The sequence below is a fragment of the Equus quagga genome, chromosome 19, assembly GCF_021613505.1.
Source record: "Equus quagga isolate Etosha38 chromosome 19, UCLA_HA_Equagga_1.0, whole genome shotgun sequence".
Taxonomy (NCBI): domain Eukaryota; kingdom Metazoa; phylum Chordata; class Mammalia; order Perissodactyla; family Equidae; genus Equus; species Equus quagga.
This window is the reverse complement of record NC_060285.1, coordinates 5,774,026-5,791,187: the sequence shown is the minus strand read 5'-3', so window position 1 is coordinate 5,791,187 and position 17,162 is coordinate 5,774,026. Positions and strand designations below refer to the sequence as shown.

The following is a 17,162-nucleotide window of genomic DNA, read 5'->3' as shown; positions in this document are numbered from 1 at the left end:
TGCAGCGAGCCTCCGGAGGGCTTGTGGCTGAGGAGGGCCGAGCAGGTGCCTCTGCAGACGCAGGGCTGGAGGCTGCTCTGGCTCTGGTTGCAGGGGAGGAGGGCCCGTGAGGAGCCGGGCCTGGCTCTGGGGCCTCACTATTCAGGCCCCGCATGCAGCCCGCCCTCCCCTCCCTTTGTCACTTGGCCCTCAGCGAGCTCGGGGTCTGTAAACATCCACAGCCTCGGGGTTAATTTTTAATGCCGCTTTGGTAAATATTTGATGCCGTTGCTTTCACGGGAGCTCTGGGCTCTCCATCAAATGCCACAAAGTGCCCGGATACCGTCCTCTCACCGGCCTCTGTTTGTAACCCCTCCTCCTGCCCCCGAGGACGGACTCTGCCCCTTCGCCTCCTGCCATGAATTTTTCAAAGCGCTTTCCCAGCCCTTCTTGGCCCCGATCAGCATCTCCATCAGCCAGAGGGAAGGTCAGAGCTTTTAGCTGAGACCCACAGAAGCCTCAGCCCTTCTCCTCGCCTCACACAGGGGACAAGAAGCCCAGGGAGGGACGCGGCGTGCCCGAGGCTGAACAGCACGCCCGTGGGGGGAGTCGAATGGGAAGCTGTGATCCCACGGGGCTCTGCTCCTCCTACTGGGGTCCCCAGCGGGATTCAGACTGTCTGTGTCCTTGCCCAGGCCAGTGGACACAGAGGTGACAACAGACCATGTGGCCACGGCTGCGATGGGAGTGGTGAGCTGGGAGAGAAGTCCTCCAGAGGAGGGAGGGAGGCCTGGGGGAGGACAGCAGCCTGAGCAAGGTTTTGAGGGATGAGTAGGAGCTCGCCGGGAGCTGGGCTGGGGGATCCAGTGAGGTGACCAGGCTTGGTAGGCATCTCCCAGGCAGAGACAGGGCCTGGTTCATTCTGTGTCCCCAGCCCTGGGCTGAGGCCCAGGCCTTGGTCTGTGTTTTGCAAATCCTTGTGAAATTAATGTGCCTTCTTGCTCCGGGGGTGTCTGCGCCTTGCCCTTGACCGTCCGTGGCTCCAGGTCCTCCAGCCCCGGCCCCGTCCACATCTCTGTGTTCCCTCCATTTGGGGTGCTGGCTTGGCCCCATTTCTATCTTACTGCCCCCGGCCGGCCTCAGGTGCCCTGGCCCATTTCTCCTGCCCTGTCCACAGCCCTTGGGTGGGGACAGAGGGGGCGGGAGGGGGCCGAGCTGGAGCCGGGGTCACCCCCAGGCATGTGAGTGTGCACACGCACACACACAATACACACACCCCCCCACACACACTCAGATCAGATGCACCCCTCATATATACTGCACACACACACACACACTGCACACCCGCCCCCCGAGTCTTTGCCTTTCTCGGCTGGCACCGTGGCCAGGGAGGAGGCCATCCACCATGGGGAACATGCCCCAGGCCCCCCATCCCTCCTGGGGCCTCCCTCTGCCCCCTGGCACACACCTGTCCCTCCTGGGGCCTCTCTGTCTCCTGCTCACCCGTGACCTGTCCCTGCCCTTTATGCCCCTCTCCCCTCGCGCCGCCGCCCAGGGCTCCCACTGCAGCCAGCGGTGAGCGCCCCGTCTGCTGCGCCCGCAGCCTCCAGCGGCCGCCGTCCTTCCCGTTTGTGGCTACACCACACGTCACCGCGGTCGTCTCCTGCGCCCCCACATCCAGTCCTATAGATCCTGTCCATTCTGCCTGCAAACCATCTCCACGTCGGTCCGTTTCTCCCCCTCATAGCTCCCTGCCGCTTACAGCACCACAGTGTCTTCCTGGGGCCCAGCGACGGCCTCCCCGCCTCCCACACTCCGCCCAGTCTCGGCGGGGCCTTGTCGAAACTGCCATCTGAGCAAGTCCCTTGCCGCTGAGAGCGCCTGGGGCCCGGCTCTCCGTAAGTTCACGGGCACGCTGTCCCGTCACCACGGCCTCGCCGCACCCTGCACGTCCTCGTCCCTCTGGTGCCGCCAGCTGTGAGCGCACTGTTGCCTGCAAGTGGCTTTTCTGGAAAGCAGTTGGCAGCGCTCCATTAAATGTACACCCTGGGACACACATGGGTGTCAGAGACCTTGCGAGGTCACAAAGATGTGCCCCTTCGAGCCATGTGAGTGACGGGATGGGTCAGGGTCCAGGAGCACACAGCGCTGGGGGGTATGGAGTAAGGCACTGATGGGAGGAACTCGTGTGTCCAGACTTGTGGGTGGGAACGGTCCAGAAAGGGGCATCGGGGGCCCAGAGGAGGGTCACTGGGCAGTGCTGGACGGGAGCGCCGGGTCCATCTGCAGGGAGGCTGGGAGCCGGGCGGCCGCCGAGGGAGCCTGGGGACCACAGAAGCTCTCCAGGACGCGTCTGAGGGGTCTGCGGCCTGGGGTCCGCAGTTGGGAAGGAGGGCTGGACATAGACCGGAAACCTGAAGGAAGCCCCACCCCCTGGGCCGGGGGCAGCTCTGAAGCCCTGCCTCCCTGGCTCTGAGGCCCCCAGGGCCCAGGGACGGCTGTTTCCGGCCTCCTGAATATCGGACAACTTCAGCCGGCATCACCAGGAAGAGGATTCTGGGATACAGAGACCCCAGGGTAACCAAGCGGACAGCAGAACAATCTAGCACAATGTCCCCCTTTCTTGTCTGGTTGGAAGAGCTACAACACAAGCCCTCAGCTATGTCCACGGGGTGGACAGAATCAGGAAAAGAGGATCCTCTGGGGGTTCTTCCTATGAGTGGGGTGCTGGGCTGGGCCCTCTGAACATCCTTTCGGATTCCGTCCCCATAATCCCCCTGCCAGCTGGGGATTATTTATTCCTCCACTCATGTCTGTCCGGCAGCTCAGAGAGATGAAGCAGCGTGCCCAAGGACACACAGCTGGGCAGCACAGAGCTCGGCGCCAGCCCAGCCCAGGGGCCCCAGAGCCTTTGTGGTTGCCACCCCAAGGCTGTAGCGCCCAGCGATTCCTGGAGCCCCGGGTCCCAGTGCTCAGGGCATGACAGAATCCCAGCCAGAGCTCGCGGCCAAAGCGATCTGGCAACGGGTTCCTCCCAGCACCCTCCGGGGCGCCTTAGAAACAACAGGAAGAGCATTCCAGAGGGCGTTTATGAGGAGCGGGCGCCCTCTCGGCCCCCAGGCAAGTGTTGGTTTCCGTCATTCTGACGGCAGCTGGAATGCCCACACTGGGAGCCACTCACCGCGCCAACGAGCTTCTATTCTGGGAAGCAAATGCTTCACTAGTTAAGGCCAGAGTTTCAGTGACAGGGGCATAAAGAAGGAGCGATCCCACGGCCCTCCCTGGTCCTCTGTTACCGATGGAGATAAATTACTTCTTCCATCGTCCTGCGGCACCTGAGCTAGGAGCCGCGCCTACTTAGGGCCCCTGAACGAAATGGTTTTGGGGACCAGCACGGCCACCAGCCCAGCCACAATTCTCCCTTCGCGCCACCGTGCTTTCTCCACATTGCCCTGCTGCAGCCCAGAGGGCGACAGTACGGGATTCCTGTCCGGCGGACATAAAGGAACATCCTCCTTTCTCCCGGGTAGTTCATGACGCCTAGATTCGCCGAGGCCTCTGCAGAAACATCTTTACTAATTGCTCACCAGAATGGCATCTTTGTTTACACAGTAGCCGGCCACAGTTGCTGGGTTATGGAATTTTAATTAAGATTCCACACTAGTGCGCTGGGTGGGCAGCGTGAGCCTCCCCTGGAGCCGGGTGCGAGGGCAGGAGCGCAGGAGGCCCCCTCCGAGGGTGAGGCACGTCTGATGCGGCCGCCTGGCAGCACGTCCCTCAGAATAGGGCGCCACGGGGCCAGGCACCTGCTCTGTGCCGGGCTCCTAACGGACACCATCTCCATCCTCCTGACGCCCCTGCTTTCACAGACAGGCAAAAGGCCTAGAGGAGCGAGGGACTCGCCCAAGGTCATACACAGGGCCCGTGGACCTGGTTGGCTGGACCCAAGACCCTCGCTGGCCCACCCCGCTGAGAGGCATCCTGGGCCCCGAGACAGCGGAACCCCCATCTGGAACTCGGGCTGGAAGAGTGACCTGCAGACAGCCAAGCCTGGTCTAGTTCATCCTGGAATTGCATCTTCAAACTGATTTTTCCAAAACCTTCTCTAAGGTACGTTCGTCCTGTGGCTGAATACATCGATTTTCCAGGTAGCCTGAGAGGAGGGTCAGATCAGTTTTCTGCGCATCGCTGGCTGGCCTTCCTTGGGGTGGGGCTGTGTCTTTCTGACCTTCCACTCCAGCTCTCAGTACAGGGCACGGCCAACCCTCCCTAAGGGCTTGACAATCGACGAGCGAGTTAACAGTGTCCCGGCTGCATCCTCACAACAGTGCAGCCTGTTTCCGAGAAGGAAAAGCAGGAAGGAGCTGGAAAGTTTGCAGAAGGACTGCCCCTCTGGCGGTGGGGGCGTGGGGACCGAGAGGCAGATGTGTGACAGGAAGGTTTGACTGGTCTTTCTGCTTCTTTTGCTCCAGGAAGGACCAGGAGCTGAAAGGGGTCAAAGGCTCTCCCTCCCGGAACCGCCCGGCTACCGCTGCCTGGATGCCTGTCCACGGGGTCCTGGAAACACCGGGACGGCAGCTTCCACGAGCACATGAGAACATGCTCAATTCTCCACAGCGAGGTGCACACGCCACGGGGGCAGGCGGATCATGCAAGGTGCTGAGTCCACGCGCATTTGAGCCGTCGTGTACAGTGGTGTGGCCGTAAACATTTAACGACTGATTCTCCAGGGGAGACAAGCCCTGATCTGTAGCGTTTCCATTGTGTAAAGCCCGCCAATGCGGTGTCAGAACGCAGAGGCGGGAAGAGAGGCCGGTGGCCACTGAGATACAGTTTCCATCACACAGATACAACAGATGCAAAAACTCGAGAGCAGAGATAACAGCAAATGTAGCAAAATAATTAGGAAGTGAAGAGTTTCGAGTACCTATTATCTTTGTCTTTAGTATAACTATGTGTAAGTTTGTAGCATTTCGCTTTTAACAGTGGCTGTGTTTAACAGCAGGCTCCCCAAATTGCTAGAAATTTCACTCCCAGCTCTTGTGAGCCAGCACGGGGTGGCCCCAGCACATCTTGGATATGTTTATGCACTTGTTTTAATGCGTATTAGGAAAAATATAACTCTGAAAGCAAAGATATGGTTGCTTAGAGCAAGACTGAGTTTTCTAAAAAAGTGACTTGATTTAAAGTCAATTAAAAATGTATTAAGTAAATGGTATGAGGGAGGTTTGTAGACGAGAGGAACACCAAGGAGCTGAAGTTTGAGAAACAAATGTTGCTTTATGGAAATGGCTTCAATTATCACCTGTCTTGGGGGCATAGTAAAAGAAATGGGCAACCCCCAAGAGAGGAAATACAACTAATTAACAAAGGGAGGAAGGGCTGGAGCTCACTGACAATCCCGGAGGTGCAAACCCTATAAAACCCAGGGAGATGGGCTGGAAATGGGCTGTGACGTGAGCGCCCCAGAAAGCTGCAGCTGACGGTCCCTTGGGGAACGCGGCTGGCACCGGTATAAAGAACCATAAAACCACCACTCTCCTTGACTCAAGAATTTGCCCCCCTGGAATCTACCCAGAGGGAATAATTCAAAAAAGGGAAAACCAAGGTGTTTGACGCCGCCTCTTAATTTCTGGAGTACGTTTCTCCTCCCGAGACGTTACTTGTCACAGTAAAAAAACTGTAAGCCGTCTACATGCCCCGCTGCAGGGGAATGACGAATTAATGACAGAACACAGGGTCCAGACCACCAGGTACCTGCTAAAATGATATTTAGAAAAACTAAGTAAAACCACAGGATAATGGCTCATTTAAAGCTAAGTGAATAAAATTAGAATGCAAAACTGGGGGTACATTGTTATCGGAAAAGTGTTGAAGCCAGTGCGTAAGAAATGCAAAATATCCGTAGTTCTGTGTGTGTGTGTGTTGGGGGGGGGGTTCCGTGTGGCTTTTCTCTCTGTTTTTCCTCTGGCACTAACAGCCACGATCATTACAATCAGCATTTAGGGAGGGCCCTGTCACACGCTGGGCCCTTTCTAGTCCTCGAAGTCATCCCGCAGGGTAAGTCTCCCTGTGTCCATTTTACTGATGGGGAAACTGAGGCTCAGAGAAGTTGAACCATTTGCCCGAGGCTCCCCACCCGCACAGGGAGGCTCGATCTGAACCCGGCTCTGACTCCAAGAGCATGCAGCTCACCCCCCACAAGTTTCCCCCAGCGTGACCAGGAGATTCTGAAGCGAAGTTTTGTTTAAAACAGCTGGGTGTTGCGTTTCTGCGTTCTGTGCTGCCGGGTCCTCCTCTGCGGGCAGGCTTTCCAGGGGAAGGAGGCAGGCGGCGAGCTGCCGGGGGGATGGATGGGGACATCTGGCCACCTCAGCTCCTCCTCGGGCTCCAGAAAGATTCCGAGGGCTGGCAAAGATCTTCACAGATGGTGCAAGTGAAAGGACGAAGACCCCGAACCAAACCAAACTGACCACTCACACCTGGGGCCGCGACAGAGCCAGCACTGGGCGGGAACCCACACCAAGTTTCCAGCCGATCCTGGGCCCAGGCCTGAGAGGGCTTGGCATCCGATCCCTGGAGCCCCAGGCCTCATGAGCTTTGGGGATATGTGGGGTCCGGCCCCTGGGCTGGGTGAGACCTGATTTGCACAGGGAACCCACCTTGTGGATGCAGCGAGGGGCCTCGAGCTGTGTGAGCCCCGTCTCGGGGTTTAGCTGTCACAGCCGGACAAGCACAGTGGAGACACTGCCTCCCCTTCTGAGAATGTGGGCTTTGCAGTCGCCAGATCTGGTGTGAACTCCAGCGCAGCTGCTGTGCATGCCTGGGCCAGTGGCTAACTTTCTCTGAGCTTCCCCCTCCAGACAAGGAGCTCAGGATGACCAAGCTGCAGTGCCGTTGGGGACGTTAAATGGCACGGGTCGTTGCAGCTGCTTAGCTCGGTAGTTCCTTGTAGATGGGAGACACCGTTATTAGGAGAATAAAGCACTGCACCACGGATCTGACTTCTTGGGCACCTGTATGTGCCCGGCGCTGGGCGGAGGGAGATGCATTCATTCGCCACTTTTATCGAGCACCCGATACTCAGTGCGGGGGTTACGGCTGAGCACAGGCACATCAACCCCAGCTCTGGTTACAGCTCTGTCCTAACAGCAGAGGAGACAGACACAAGACAAGAAACCAAACACAACAGCGAGGAAACTAAAAGAGGGTAAGTGAGTAGCGAGGGATGGCGGGGCGGGCCTGCTGCTGGTTTACAAACGCTGGCCAGGGAAGGCCTCTCCGAGTGGTGACATCTGAGCAGGTGCCTGGTGGAAGGGAGGGGCCGAACCACGCGTTCATCTGGGAAGAGAGCGTTTCAGGCAGAGGGAGCGGCAGGTACAAAGGTCCTGGGGTGGGGGTGAGCTTGGGAAGCTGCAGGAAACGGCAGGGGGGCCAGTGTGTCAGGAGCAAGTGGGGGAGACGAGGACAGACGGAGGGAAAGCTGGCTTCTCCGTGGAATTAGCTGAAGGAGGCTGGGCTCCAGCCCTCACACCCCACTCCCTGATCCAGTGACTGTGAGGTCTGAGCGGGGGCACCCCGACACCACCCACATGGCCATGCAGTCAGGCCCTGGGCCCCCAGCGGCAGGCAAGGAAGTGGCGTTTCCGGTGATGGAGGTGGACGCAGCATGTCTGCAGGGACCACAGAGGCAGCCCCAGTCGGAGACATGCCACTGCCGCGGGGCCTGCAACGGTGCCCACGCACCACCCAGGGTTCTGACGGGAGGCTCACCCCTCCCTCCCAGCAGAGGGGCCGCTGGCTGTGGGGTGCCACATTAGGGCCACACAGCCCGGGGTGGAGCCCTGCCTCAGTCTCCCCTCTGCTGGGTGACCTGGGACTTCTCTGAGGCCCCCAGTTTCCACATCTGAAAATGGGGCTCAAAGCCCCAACCCCACAGGGCAGACAGGTGAGGAAACTCGTGACATGTGGCTGGCCTGCGGGGGTGCTGGGTGATTGCTGCTGCCACCTTCGCTGGCCCCCTTGGAATGGCAGGACCCCCCAACATTCACTTACCCACCTGTGAAGTGCCCACAAGAACCGCCCCATCGGGGCCAGGCACAGGCCAAGCCTTTACAAGGACCGTCTGTCCCATTTAATTCTCAGGATGATTACGACCCCTGGCATTTACATGGGGAAACTGAGGTACAGTTGGTGAAATGACGTGCCAAGGTCACACAGCCAGCAGGTGGTACGGGTGGGCCTTGAACTCCAGCCATCTGACGGGAGCCCAATCAGACGAGCGGGTTCCAGTAATGCTGATAGTGACAAAAATACTAAAAATAACCCACTGAATAAGAGTGATGGCTGCCTGATGGTGTCAGTGTGAACCCCGCTGATGGAGCCGGGGACGGGTGCCTGGTACATGGTGGGCACCCGGCAGTGGCCACTTCCTTCTCCTCCCCGTGCCCACTCTTGCTCCTCTTTGTGTCTCTGGGCCCTGAGCCCCTGACACGGGCGCCTCAGTGCCAGCCACCCAGAAGAGAGTGTGCGAGCAGCGCCCACGGCCTCTGCGGTGGGTTTCTGAGTGGTCACTGAGCACTGCTGGGTGCCCGGCCCCGCACAAGACTCTGCTGGGGGGGCCAAGGGCCAGCCCCGTCCACCGCCTGGCCTCCCAGCTCCAGCGTCCGCTCCCGGCCACAGGCCTCCCTGTGCCAGACTAGGCAGCTACAGTCCAGGGAGCCTGGGAGAAGCTCCTGCTGCAGCCGGGGCGGGAGGTCCTGAGAGCCTGGGGCAGCCCTGACCTGCAGCACCGCTGCCCGCACCCCTCCGGTTCCCCTCTGTCTCCATCCACCCTGTCCTCCTGCCTCAGTCTCCCCGGGAGTGGTCCAGGGTGGGATCTTGACTCCAGAGCCCCCCGCCTCCACATAAGGGCTCAGAATAGGCCTGTGGGGACCCAGAGGAACCCAGTGATGGAGACTCCAGGAACCCAGGGGGGAGTGGGCACGTGGACCCCTCTGTCCTCCTCTGCCCCTCTTCCCAGAGGAAGGGCTCAGGTCTGCTGGCGTCCTGCCCCCTGGGGGAGGAGAATGGGTGAGGGGCCAAGCACGGAGACGCCTCAGGAGCTGGAGAAGCTGGGACCATCACACAACACAGTGGACGGGGAGGGAGCGAGGGACAGGCCACAGGCTGAGGAGATCTGGGGACGGAAGCAGAAAGTGGGAGACGCTGTCGGCGGCTTTTCGAGTCGTTTAAGGAGCACTAACGTGCTCCTGGCCTTGCACGCCCGGCCCTCCTGGCTGTGACACGCTCGTGGTGACTGTTCGGCTGCCTGGAGTGTTGACTGTGACACCACGTGGAGGCTGGGCCGCGAGGGGCTGGAGGTCGAGTCGGGTGACGGTCAGAAGCTGGGCAGCCGTGGTCCAGCAGGAGGTCAGGGCCCAGCTGCAGGAGGCCCGCGACCTAGGAGGGTGCTCAGTCGTCTCCGCTGGGGGGAGGGGCCAGAGGGGCCAGCAACCAGGGTTCAGAAGCCTCTGAGCCAAGGGACAGGGTGGCAGCGCCCCCACCTCTGGAGGCCCGGGGGTTCGGGGGCAGGAGAATACATCAGGTTGCAGGAGACGAGGAGGAGAAGCAGGCCATCGGGGCAGGAAGGAACGAGGGAGGCTGCAGGGAGCGGGGGGGCAGGGGCCAAGAGACAGAGACAGAGAGACAGAGAGACAGAGAGAGACAGAGAGACAGATAGAGAGACAGAGAGACAGAAAGACAGAGAGAGAGACTGCAGACAGGGTCGGGGGTGGAGGCTGGCTGAGCAGCCGTGGAGGTCCCTGGAGGCACAGCTGATGGGATGGGTGCTCAAGGGGCCGCATCTCGACGCGGAGGAAGCGCTCAGGACCGCTGGCACGCGGCGTGTGGAGGACGCAGGCTGACACTTTGCAAATGGAGCAGTGCAGACTCGGGACTCTTGTTCTGGGAGGAACACTGAGGACGGCCCGCCCCTGTCCCAGCCACCTCTCCAGCCACACCCCTGGCGACACTTAGACACCCTGTGACCACACCCACCACGTGGTCGCAGACCCAAGACCTCCACTGGGGCGGCTCCCTGCCCAGGACGTGCACCCCCCCTCCCCTCCCAAGTCGAGGCTCATCTAATGCGGATGGCTGGGCTCTGGCTGTGCCCTCGTTCCGCCTGAGCCCCTCAGGCTGTATGTGCTGGTTTACGTGTGGTTTCCTGTGGCCCCTTGTCTCTGTGTCCCACGGCTCGCTCCCACCCCATCACGTACGGGCCGGTGACCTCGGGAAAGCTACCCCCCTCTCCACGTTTCGGGCACCTACTCCTCAGGGTTGGGGTGAGAATTAGGGTGCAAACACAGTGCCCGGAATACAGCAAGCGCTCGACAGATGTTGCTGGAACCGTGGGCACTCGCCAGGAGGCCCAGCGAGGGGAAGGTCCCCTCTGCTCTCAAAGTCCATCCCCTCCCACCTTGGTTGGCAAAACGGAAGCCCAAGCAGGAAGCCCCTGGCCCAAGGTCACATGGAGTGACCAAGGGCACACCGAGTCGAGAGGGCAGAGGGAGCCGTGGGGGCACCTTCTCCCGCATCCCATCCTCGTAGGTTTCTGACAACGGTTTTGAACGAATGACACGGGGTCACGGAAACGCCATCCCGAGTCCGCACATGCGAGGACGGGGAGGGACAGCGAGGCTCTGAGCTCCAAAATGGAATGCCCCCCCGTTTGGACGGCAGCCCACGATGGCAAGCCCAGCCTCCCACTCGGACGCCACGAACTCGGACTTGACGCACCATCCCGGCAGCCCCAGCAGCTCTTTCTCCTCCACGGCTGACGCCCTTGAACTCCATCCTGACCACACAGCATGCCTGGCACACAGCAGGTGCACAATGTGTGCAACGTGGGGACGCGCAAGGGAGAACTGTAGGGGACAGTCATTGGAACGGCCACAGGAGTTCGGGGAACAGAACAACGCCCTCACAGTGCAGGGCGGCGCCTCCCACCGCCACCTCGTCAAGTGCACAGGGGGGCATCAGGCATTCCCACTGGCGGGGAGAGAGGACGGATGCGCCATCGGTCAAATAGTAACTTCCCAGCTCTCCGGAATCTTGGCTACAGTGGTTCCCAAACTGGGGTGCCTACAGGCACGGCCCTAAGAGGCGACTCGTTGGCAGGCTCTGCGTGAGACCCAGGAATTTATTGTGACAAACACCCGAGTGTGTCTGCTGCGAGACACCCACATCTCAGGAAACCGTAGCATCCGGGCCCGGCCAACGGCTGTCTGTGCTCCCCCCGCCCGCAGACTCCTCAGGGTAGAGACCGACCTCGTCACCAGCCACCCCCTCCACATCGCCGCAGCCCAACCCCGGCCCCACCCCAGAGGACCCGCTCAGCTGACACTTGTCAAGCTGAGCTGAGCAAGGCTGTGTCTTTGTCTGCCGCGTGATAGATGGGGCGATTATTCGATCAATAAGCACAAGCTGATTTAAGTGTGCTGTAGGAATTATTCAAGTCATGCATTATTGAAAAGGTCACTCTCTCTCGGCTATCTAAGTGGTCGTTACCAGCTCAGCTGTGTCTCCAGCACGAAGCAGCAGGGGTTAACTGAGCACTGACTAAGTGCCGGGCGACTGTTTACTCCAATCCTCAGGACACCCCCGGGGGCGGGAGGAGTGCATTCTGACTCTCCCCTCCTTCACCAGGGCTGGAGGTTAACACGGCAGAGGTGGCTTCCCTGAAGTTGCCGGGCTGGGAAATGACAGACCTGGGACTTGGACCCGAATTGAGTGGCTGCAAAGCGCGTGGACTTGGCGGTGATGGCTGAGTTGTCTGTTTCTACACCTGGATCTTGCAGCCTGGGCTCAGCATTGTGAGGTCCCAGGATGACACGCCCCATGCCCTGTGTGCCCGTGGCTGCAGCTCGGCCCCCCCGAGCGTCTGACCCCACACTCCGCCCCTGGACGTGGGCATCTGCGCTCAGCCTGGCTCCTGTGCGGGGCCGGTTCCTGTCCTGGTGCTGGCCAGCCACACCGCGAGGTCCCTGCTCCAAAATGCACAGACTCTCCTCTCTCCCTCCAATTCTACACGGCCCAGGGACCCCCAGCTTACATAACTCCCCACCTCCCACCAGACTAGGGCTGGACAGACAGGAGAGTCGTGCAGAGGCAGTCAGATTAGAACACGCCCTTTATGCAGGGTGACCGGATTCTGCTGGGGCAGCCGCCCCACAAGGCCACCCCTGAGATCCCACCTCCCTTGCCAGCTTCCTCGCCTTCTCTTGAGCCATCACTAAACAGCCTGCCTGCATTACCTCAGATGCCTTTCGGAATGTATGTCCATGATGGAACCCAGTAATATGCAGAGCTTCTAACTTCGTGCTGACAAAAACGTCTCCCCCAGCTCCTGACACACTGATCTGCTTCCTCTGACCAGACCTTGAAAACCGGGAAAGCCATCTGATTTCCCCTTTTGCCTTGGCAGCCAGGAAACTCACAACTCCATTTACTGCTCAGTGGCAATGACTCTTACACCAGGCTCTAAGTGCAATATATGTGCAAGCTTTGTTTCCACCTCCCTGTCCAGGCACCATGTTCCCATGGGCAACTTCGAATTCTTGGCAAATAAGATAAGCAAATAATCAGGTCATCGATCGATGGGCCAAACACAGCAGCAACAACGATCTGGTATTTTCCAAGCTCGTCAAAGGCAAGGGAGCGGGGACGGCCTGGGCCTCGATGGCAACCACTCACCAGGCAGACGCACTCTGGAAGGTCATCAGTGGTGGCCCGTGGGCGTCTCCCTGCAGCGTGCGCATGGCCTGGGGGGCTTGCGGCAGGGGGCCGGGGGGAGGCTGGGGCTGCGGGGCCTGCTGCCCTGGCTGGGGGGCCCGGGCAGGGTTCCCCCACCGTCGGGGGTCCTGTTTCATCCACCGTCCGTGGATGCCCCACCGCGCCAGGTAGACCTTGCAAATGTCGTAGTTCATTGCCGAGTAGTACAAAAGGTCCAGGGCCAGCAGCGTCAGCACGAAGAAGCCGTATATCCACACACCCAGCAGCGCCGTGTAGTTGCTGTGGAGAAAGGAGAGAGGCTGAGGGGGGGGCAACAGCCTGGGCCCGAGGGGGTCAGCGGGGCTGACCAGAGAACCTAGGACGGGAGCTATTTCAGGGTCCCCAGAGAGGAGGGGTGGTGAGCCCTTCTGGGGGTGGGGAGTCCCGGCTCCCTCTCCTCCACCTGCCCTTTCCCTCCTCCCTGTGGGGAATCCACTGCCTGGGGCCCTGCCCCCACCTGAGCATCTCCCCCAGGACCCCGCGTCCTTGCTCAGCTGGGCATTGGGGCTCCTATGATGCGGTGGCCCCGACCCTCACCTGCCACCCGCGATGCTCTCCCAGCATCCTCACCGCCTCCTCCCGTCCCCCTGCCAGCTCCTCCCCATCTTACGGGCCGGGGGCACGAGCAGGAAGTCTGCTGTCTCAGGACAAACCCACCCCAGTTCCGGAGCTGTAACCTCTGCCCCTCAGCACCCACCCTGGGCCACCTCACACCCCATGTGCCGCGTGCAACTCAGCCATTGAGCCCGCCCCCTCACCCCCGCCAGGCCGGCTCCCTGAGCCTGCGCCATCTCCTTCCCTCAGAAGCCCAGGAAGCAGGACATCAGCTCAGCTGCCCTCCCCACACCCCACGCAGCGTCACTGGGCCCCACTGTCCCACCAGCCACGTGCCTTTCAGACCCTCCTCCCTCCCCCACTCAGTCCATTTCACCAGGTGCCACCACACTGTGCGCGGCTGGGGTCTCGGGGCCCCGACATCCTTTCTCTTGTTTGTCACCCAGCGTTCCCTGCCCAGGGCTGCTCCGTCCTCCAGAAGCAGGAATGGTGGAGGGTTTTAAGCTGCAAACGTGTGCAGCCCCTTTGTGAAGCCTGGCTCCCCGACCAACCTGTCTCTCCACCGGGGAGCACGCCCTGCTCACTCCGACCCCGGGCCTTTGCACAGGCTGTGCCTTCTGCCTGGCCAATCCTTTCTGTCTCCTGTCTCCTTCCTCCCCTTCCTCACTCCTACCATGGCCTGTTGGAGGCTTCATCCCCGAGGAAGCCTTCGGGACAGGCGGCCCCTCCTACGCGGCTGGGTCAGGCCCTCCCCTCGCCTGAGCACCCCTCTCACCCAGCCTCCACCCCCTGGGGCTGTGCTGTCCTGGCCCTCGCTGTCCTCCCACCGAGGCCAGGGTCTGAGTCTCCCCAGGGTGCCCGGGGAGGGTCACTTCCTTGTCTTGCCACTGCAGCCGGGGCTGCTGGGCTCCAGACAGTGCTCGCCAGGGACCACGGCTGTTCAAGCGGCCGATTTATTATCCCTCAAACACCGCCTCCATCTGCTCCTGCTGTGGCATCTGCTCAGGTGGGGGTGCGCTGGCGGGTGGCACAGAGGGGGCGCGTGACTGTGGGGCAGAGCCGACGTCCAGCCTTGCTGCCCCACCTCCCGCAGCAAGAGACCCGCCCGGGCTCTCGCCATATGGGGCCCCTTGATGTCCTGGATCCCCACAGCCCGTCCCTCCAGACCCTGTCTGAAGTCGGGAGCATGGGCTGGAGCCAGGAGGCCTAGTTGTGGTTCCTCCTTGGCCTGGCTTTCCTGTGTGTCCTGGGAGAACACCTGCATGTCTCTGGGCCTGGAGGAGATGATGTGAAACCTCCCCAGTTTCAGTTTCCAGACCCTGGATCTTCCCAGCTCACTTCACCCCCTGCCCAGCCTGGGCCTCTGCAGCGAGATGGTGGCTGGGCCTAGCCCAGGGACGCCTACTGTGTGCCCTCTGCCTGGAATGCCTCCCCTCCCCTCACTGGGGGCCCCTCTGTGTGTCCTGAGTGGTTAGCATGGAGCAGACCCTACCAGGTGCTCAGGGCTTAGCATCTGCTTGAGGAAGGAGGAACCGACCATTCTGCGTCACGGCCGTTCCTGCTCCCGCCTGCGGGCCCCCCTCCAGCCACCACCTGCACAAGGCCCGCAGCAGTCTCAGGGGCTTGTTCATGCTAAGGTGTGAATGACTGACAGCCAGGCCCCAGGCTGCCTTATTTCAGGGCGAAGCTAGCTTTGCCTGGAGACATGGGATGTGTCATTCCTGCCCGGGAACAGAGGCCGGCAGCCCTGTCTGGTGTGCTGAGGCCGGAGCCCAGGGGTGGACATCCACGTGGACAGGAGGGGGGCCTGGCTCCAGTCCCCGGTGCCCCTGCTCTCCCAGCACGGCCCCTCCAGCCTCCCCTGCAGCCCCACAGAGAGGCTCTGAGCGTCAGGCTTTTCCTCGGTGGTTCCCATGGCAGCAGCCGCGGGGGCTGAGGGAGGGGAGCGGGGAGGGGCAGGGGCAGCTGTTGGCAGATGCCGCCACACAGAGAGGGTGTCCATGATGCCAGCCGGGGGCGGTGGCTGGACCCCGACGGGGCCTGGCACCACTGGCACTGAGAAATAATAAGAGGAATGAAAACAGCAGCTCACACATCCCTCAAATGCTTCCCACGTTGGCCCATTTGATGCGCAAAACCAACACGGAAGGAAATGTTATCACCATCATCCCCATTTGACAGATGGAAACCTGAGGCTGGGAGGAACTAAGAGCCTCGCCTAAGATCCCACAGCCACTGAATGGCAGAGCCGGGATTAGAGCCCAGTAGTCTTGTCTCAGAGGGCACATTCCTAACCACTGCACCGTACTGCCTCGGACAGGCGCCACCCAGCTTCTCAGGGCAGACAAGCTGCCTCCAGGCCTTTGTCTGTGCTGCTCCTCTGCCTGGAACTTCTCCCTGCCTCTCGCGCCCATGTCTTGGTGCAGCTATCACCTCCTCCAGGCAGCCTTCCCGGATGGTCTCTGGGTTGAGTCCAACCCCTCCCCTGGGCTCCCAAAGCCACTGGGGTTCCCAGAACACACTGTTGTCTTTGCCGTTTTGTGGACCTGCCAGCACCTGGAGACCACAGCCCCTGGAGGCTGGGGTCAGGGTCCGACTAATCTTTGTGCGCCCAGCGCTCAGCACGGGGCTGCTGCGGACGTCACCTGAGCTCACACATGTTGAGTGCCTGTGGCGAGCTGGTGACAGTGACGCCCTGGATCTTAACCACTTCTTCCCTGGAGTCTCTCTTCTTGTGCACAATCATTAACAGGCGACAGTGACAGCAGCAATCACCACATGCCAGCGCCCCACTTCTGGATCTTGGCATCAAGTCCAGGCATTAGGAGCCAGTCTCCCCAGGTGATGGACGAGGAAATGAGGCCCAGAGAGGCAAAGCCCTGGGCCCAAGACCACACAGCTAGAAAGCGGCTGCGCTGGGACTTGGACCCAGGTCCCTCTGACCTCCGAGTGTGCTGAATCTTGGGGAAATCCCGAGGTCAAGCCCAGTATGGATGTCCAGGGAGAGACCCCCGCCTCTGCTTGTGCGCCCACTTGTCCCAGCTCACTCTCTACCAGGAACTGAGAAGGGGGTCCAGCCCCCTACACAAGAGCACCCTGCATCTCCGGGCGTCACTGTCATCGTGTGTGTGGGTATTGGCCTGCGGGCCTCTGCAGCTCGCTCTAACTGGCACTGGGGGGACAGGGAGCCCCCCCCTCGGCTCAGAGAAGGGGGGACGCACTGCTGGAGGGGACGCCCGGCCAGGGACCCCGTCCCCAGGCAGCTCTCCTGCCTTCCTCCACCTGCCCTCCCTGTGGCTGGCCAGCTGGAGGCATTCTGGTTTTTAAAATTGAATTAAAAAATGTGATCCGGAAATTAATTCCCTCCAGACGTGGGGTCTTTGTTGAGGGTGTGTGTTTCATAAAGGGCAGAAGATAAAACAGAGGCTGTTTTCCGGGGCAAGATGCGAAGCCAGCCAAAGCCACCGACAGCAACTTTTCAGTGTCTTTTGGGATATTTCCGGACTCAGATTCTTTCGGCATTTCCCAAGCAATAAACGAAATCTCCTCTGATGGAGGAATCTGCCCAGCACCTTCTGGGGACAGGAGCAGGGACGCGAGGACGGGAGCAGCTGCGGCCAGGTGGAGTCACCACCCAACAGGTGTCCCAGGTAAGGATGGAGGAGGCCATCACGCCAGAAAGACCCCGGGCTGCAGAGCCCGTGGCCCAGCGAGGGCCTGGCTGGGAGACGGCCGATGGCCCCCTGGCCGGCCTCGTTCGAAAAATGAGAGCCTTGAGTCCACTCGCGAGGCAGCTTGTGCGTCGGAGCGACAAG

General features: G+C 60.7%; 1 protein-coding gene across 3 annotated transcripts in view; it reads right to left on the bottom strand.

The window, feature by feature from the left end:
* The window catches only part of SHISAL1 (shisa like 1), a 137,168-nt gene that overhangs the window by 19,759 nt on the left and 100,247 nt on the right, over window positions 1-17,162 (bottom strand). For 2 of the 3 annotated variants that reach the window (XM_046646589.1, XM_046646590.1), the window contains exon 4: window positions 11,545-13,032. In XM_046646589.1, the coding sequence (XP_046502545.1) occupies window positions 12,711-13,032 (322 nt within the window). In that variant the 3' untranslated portion in view covers window positions 11,545-12,710. Of the gene's footprint in view, window positions 1-11,544; window positions 13,033-17,162 lie in introns of those variants that run through there. The other variant, XM_046646591.1, reaches the window with a different exon arrangement.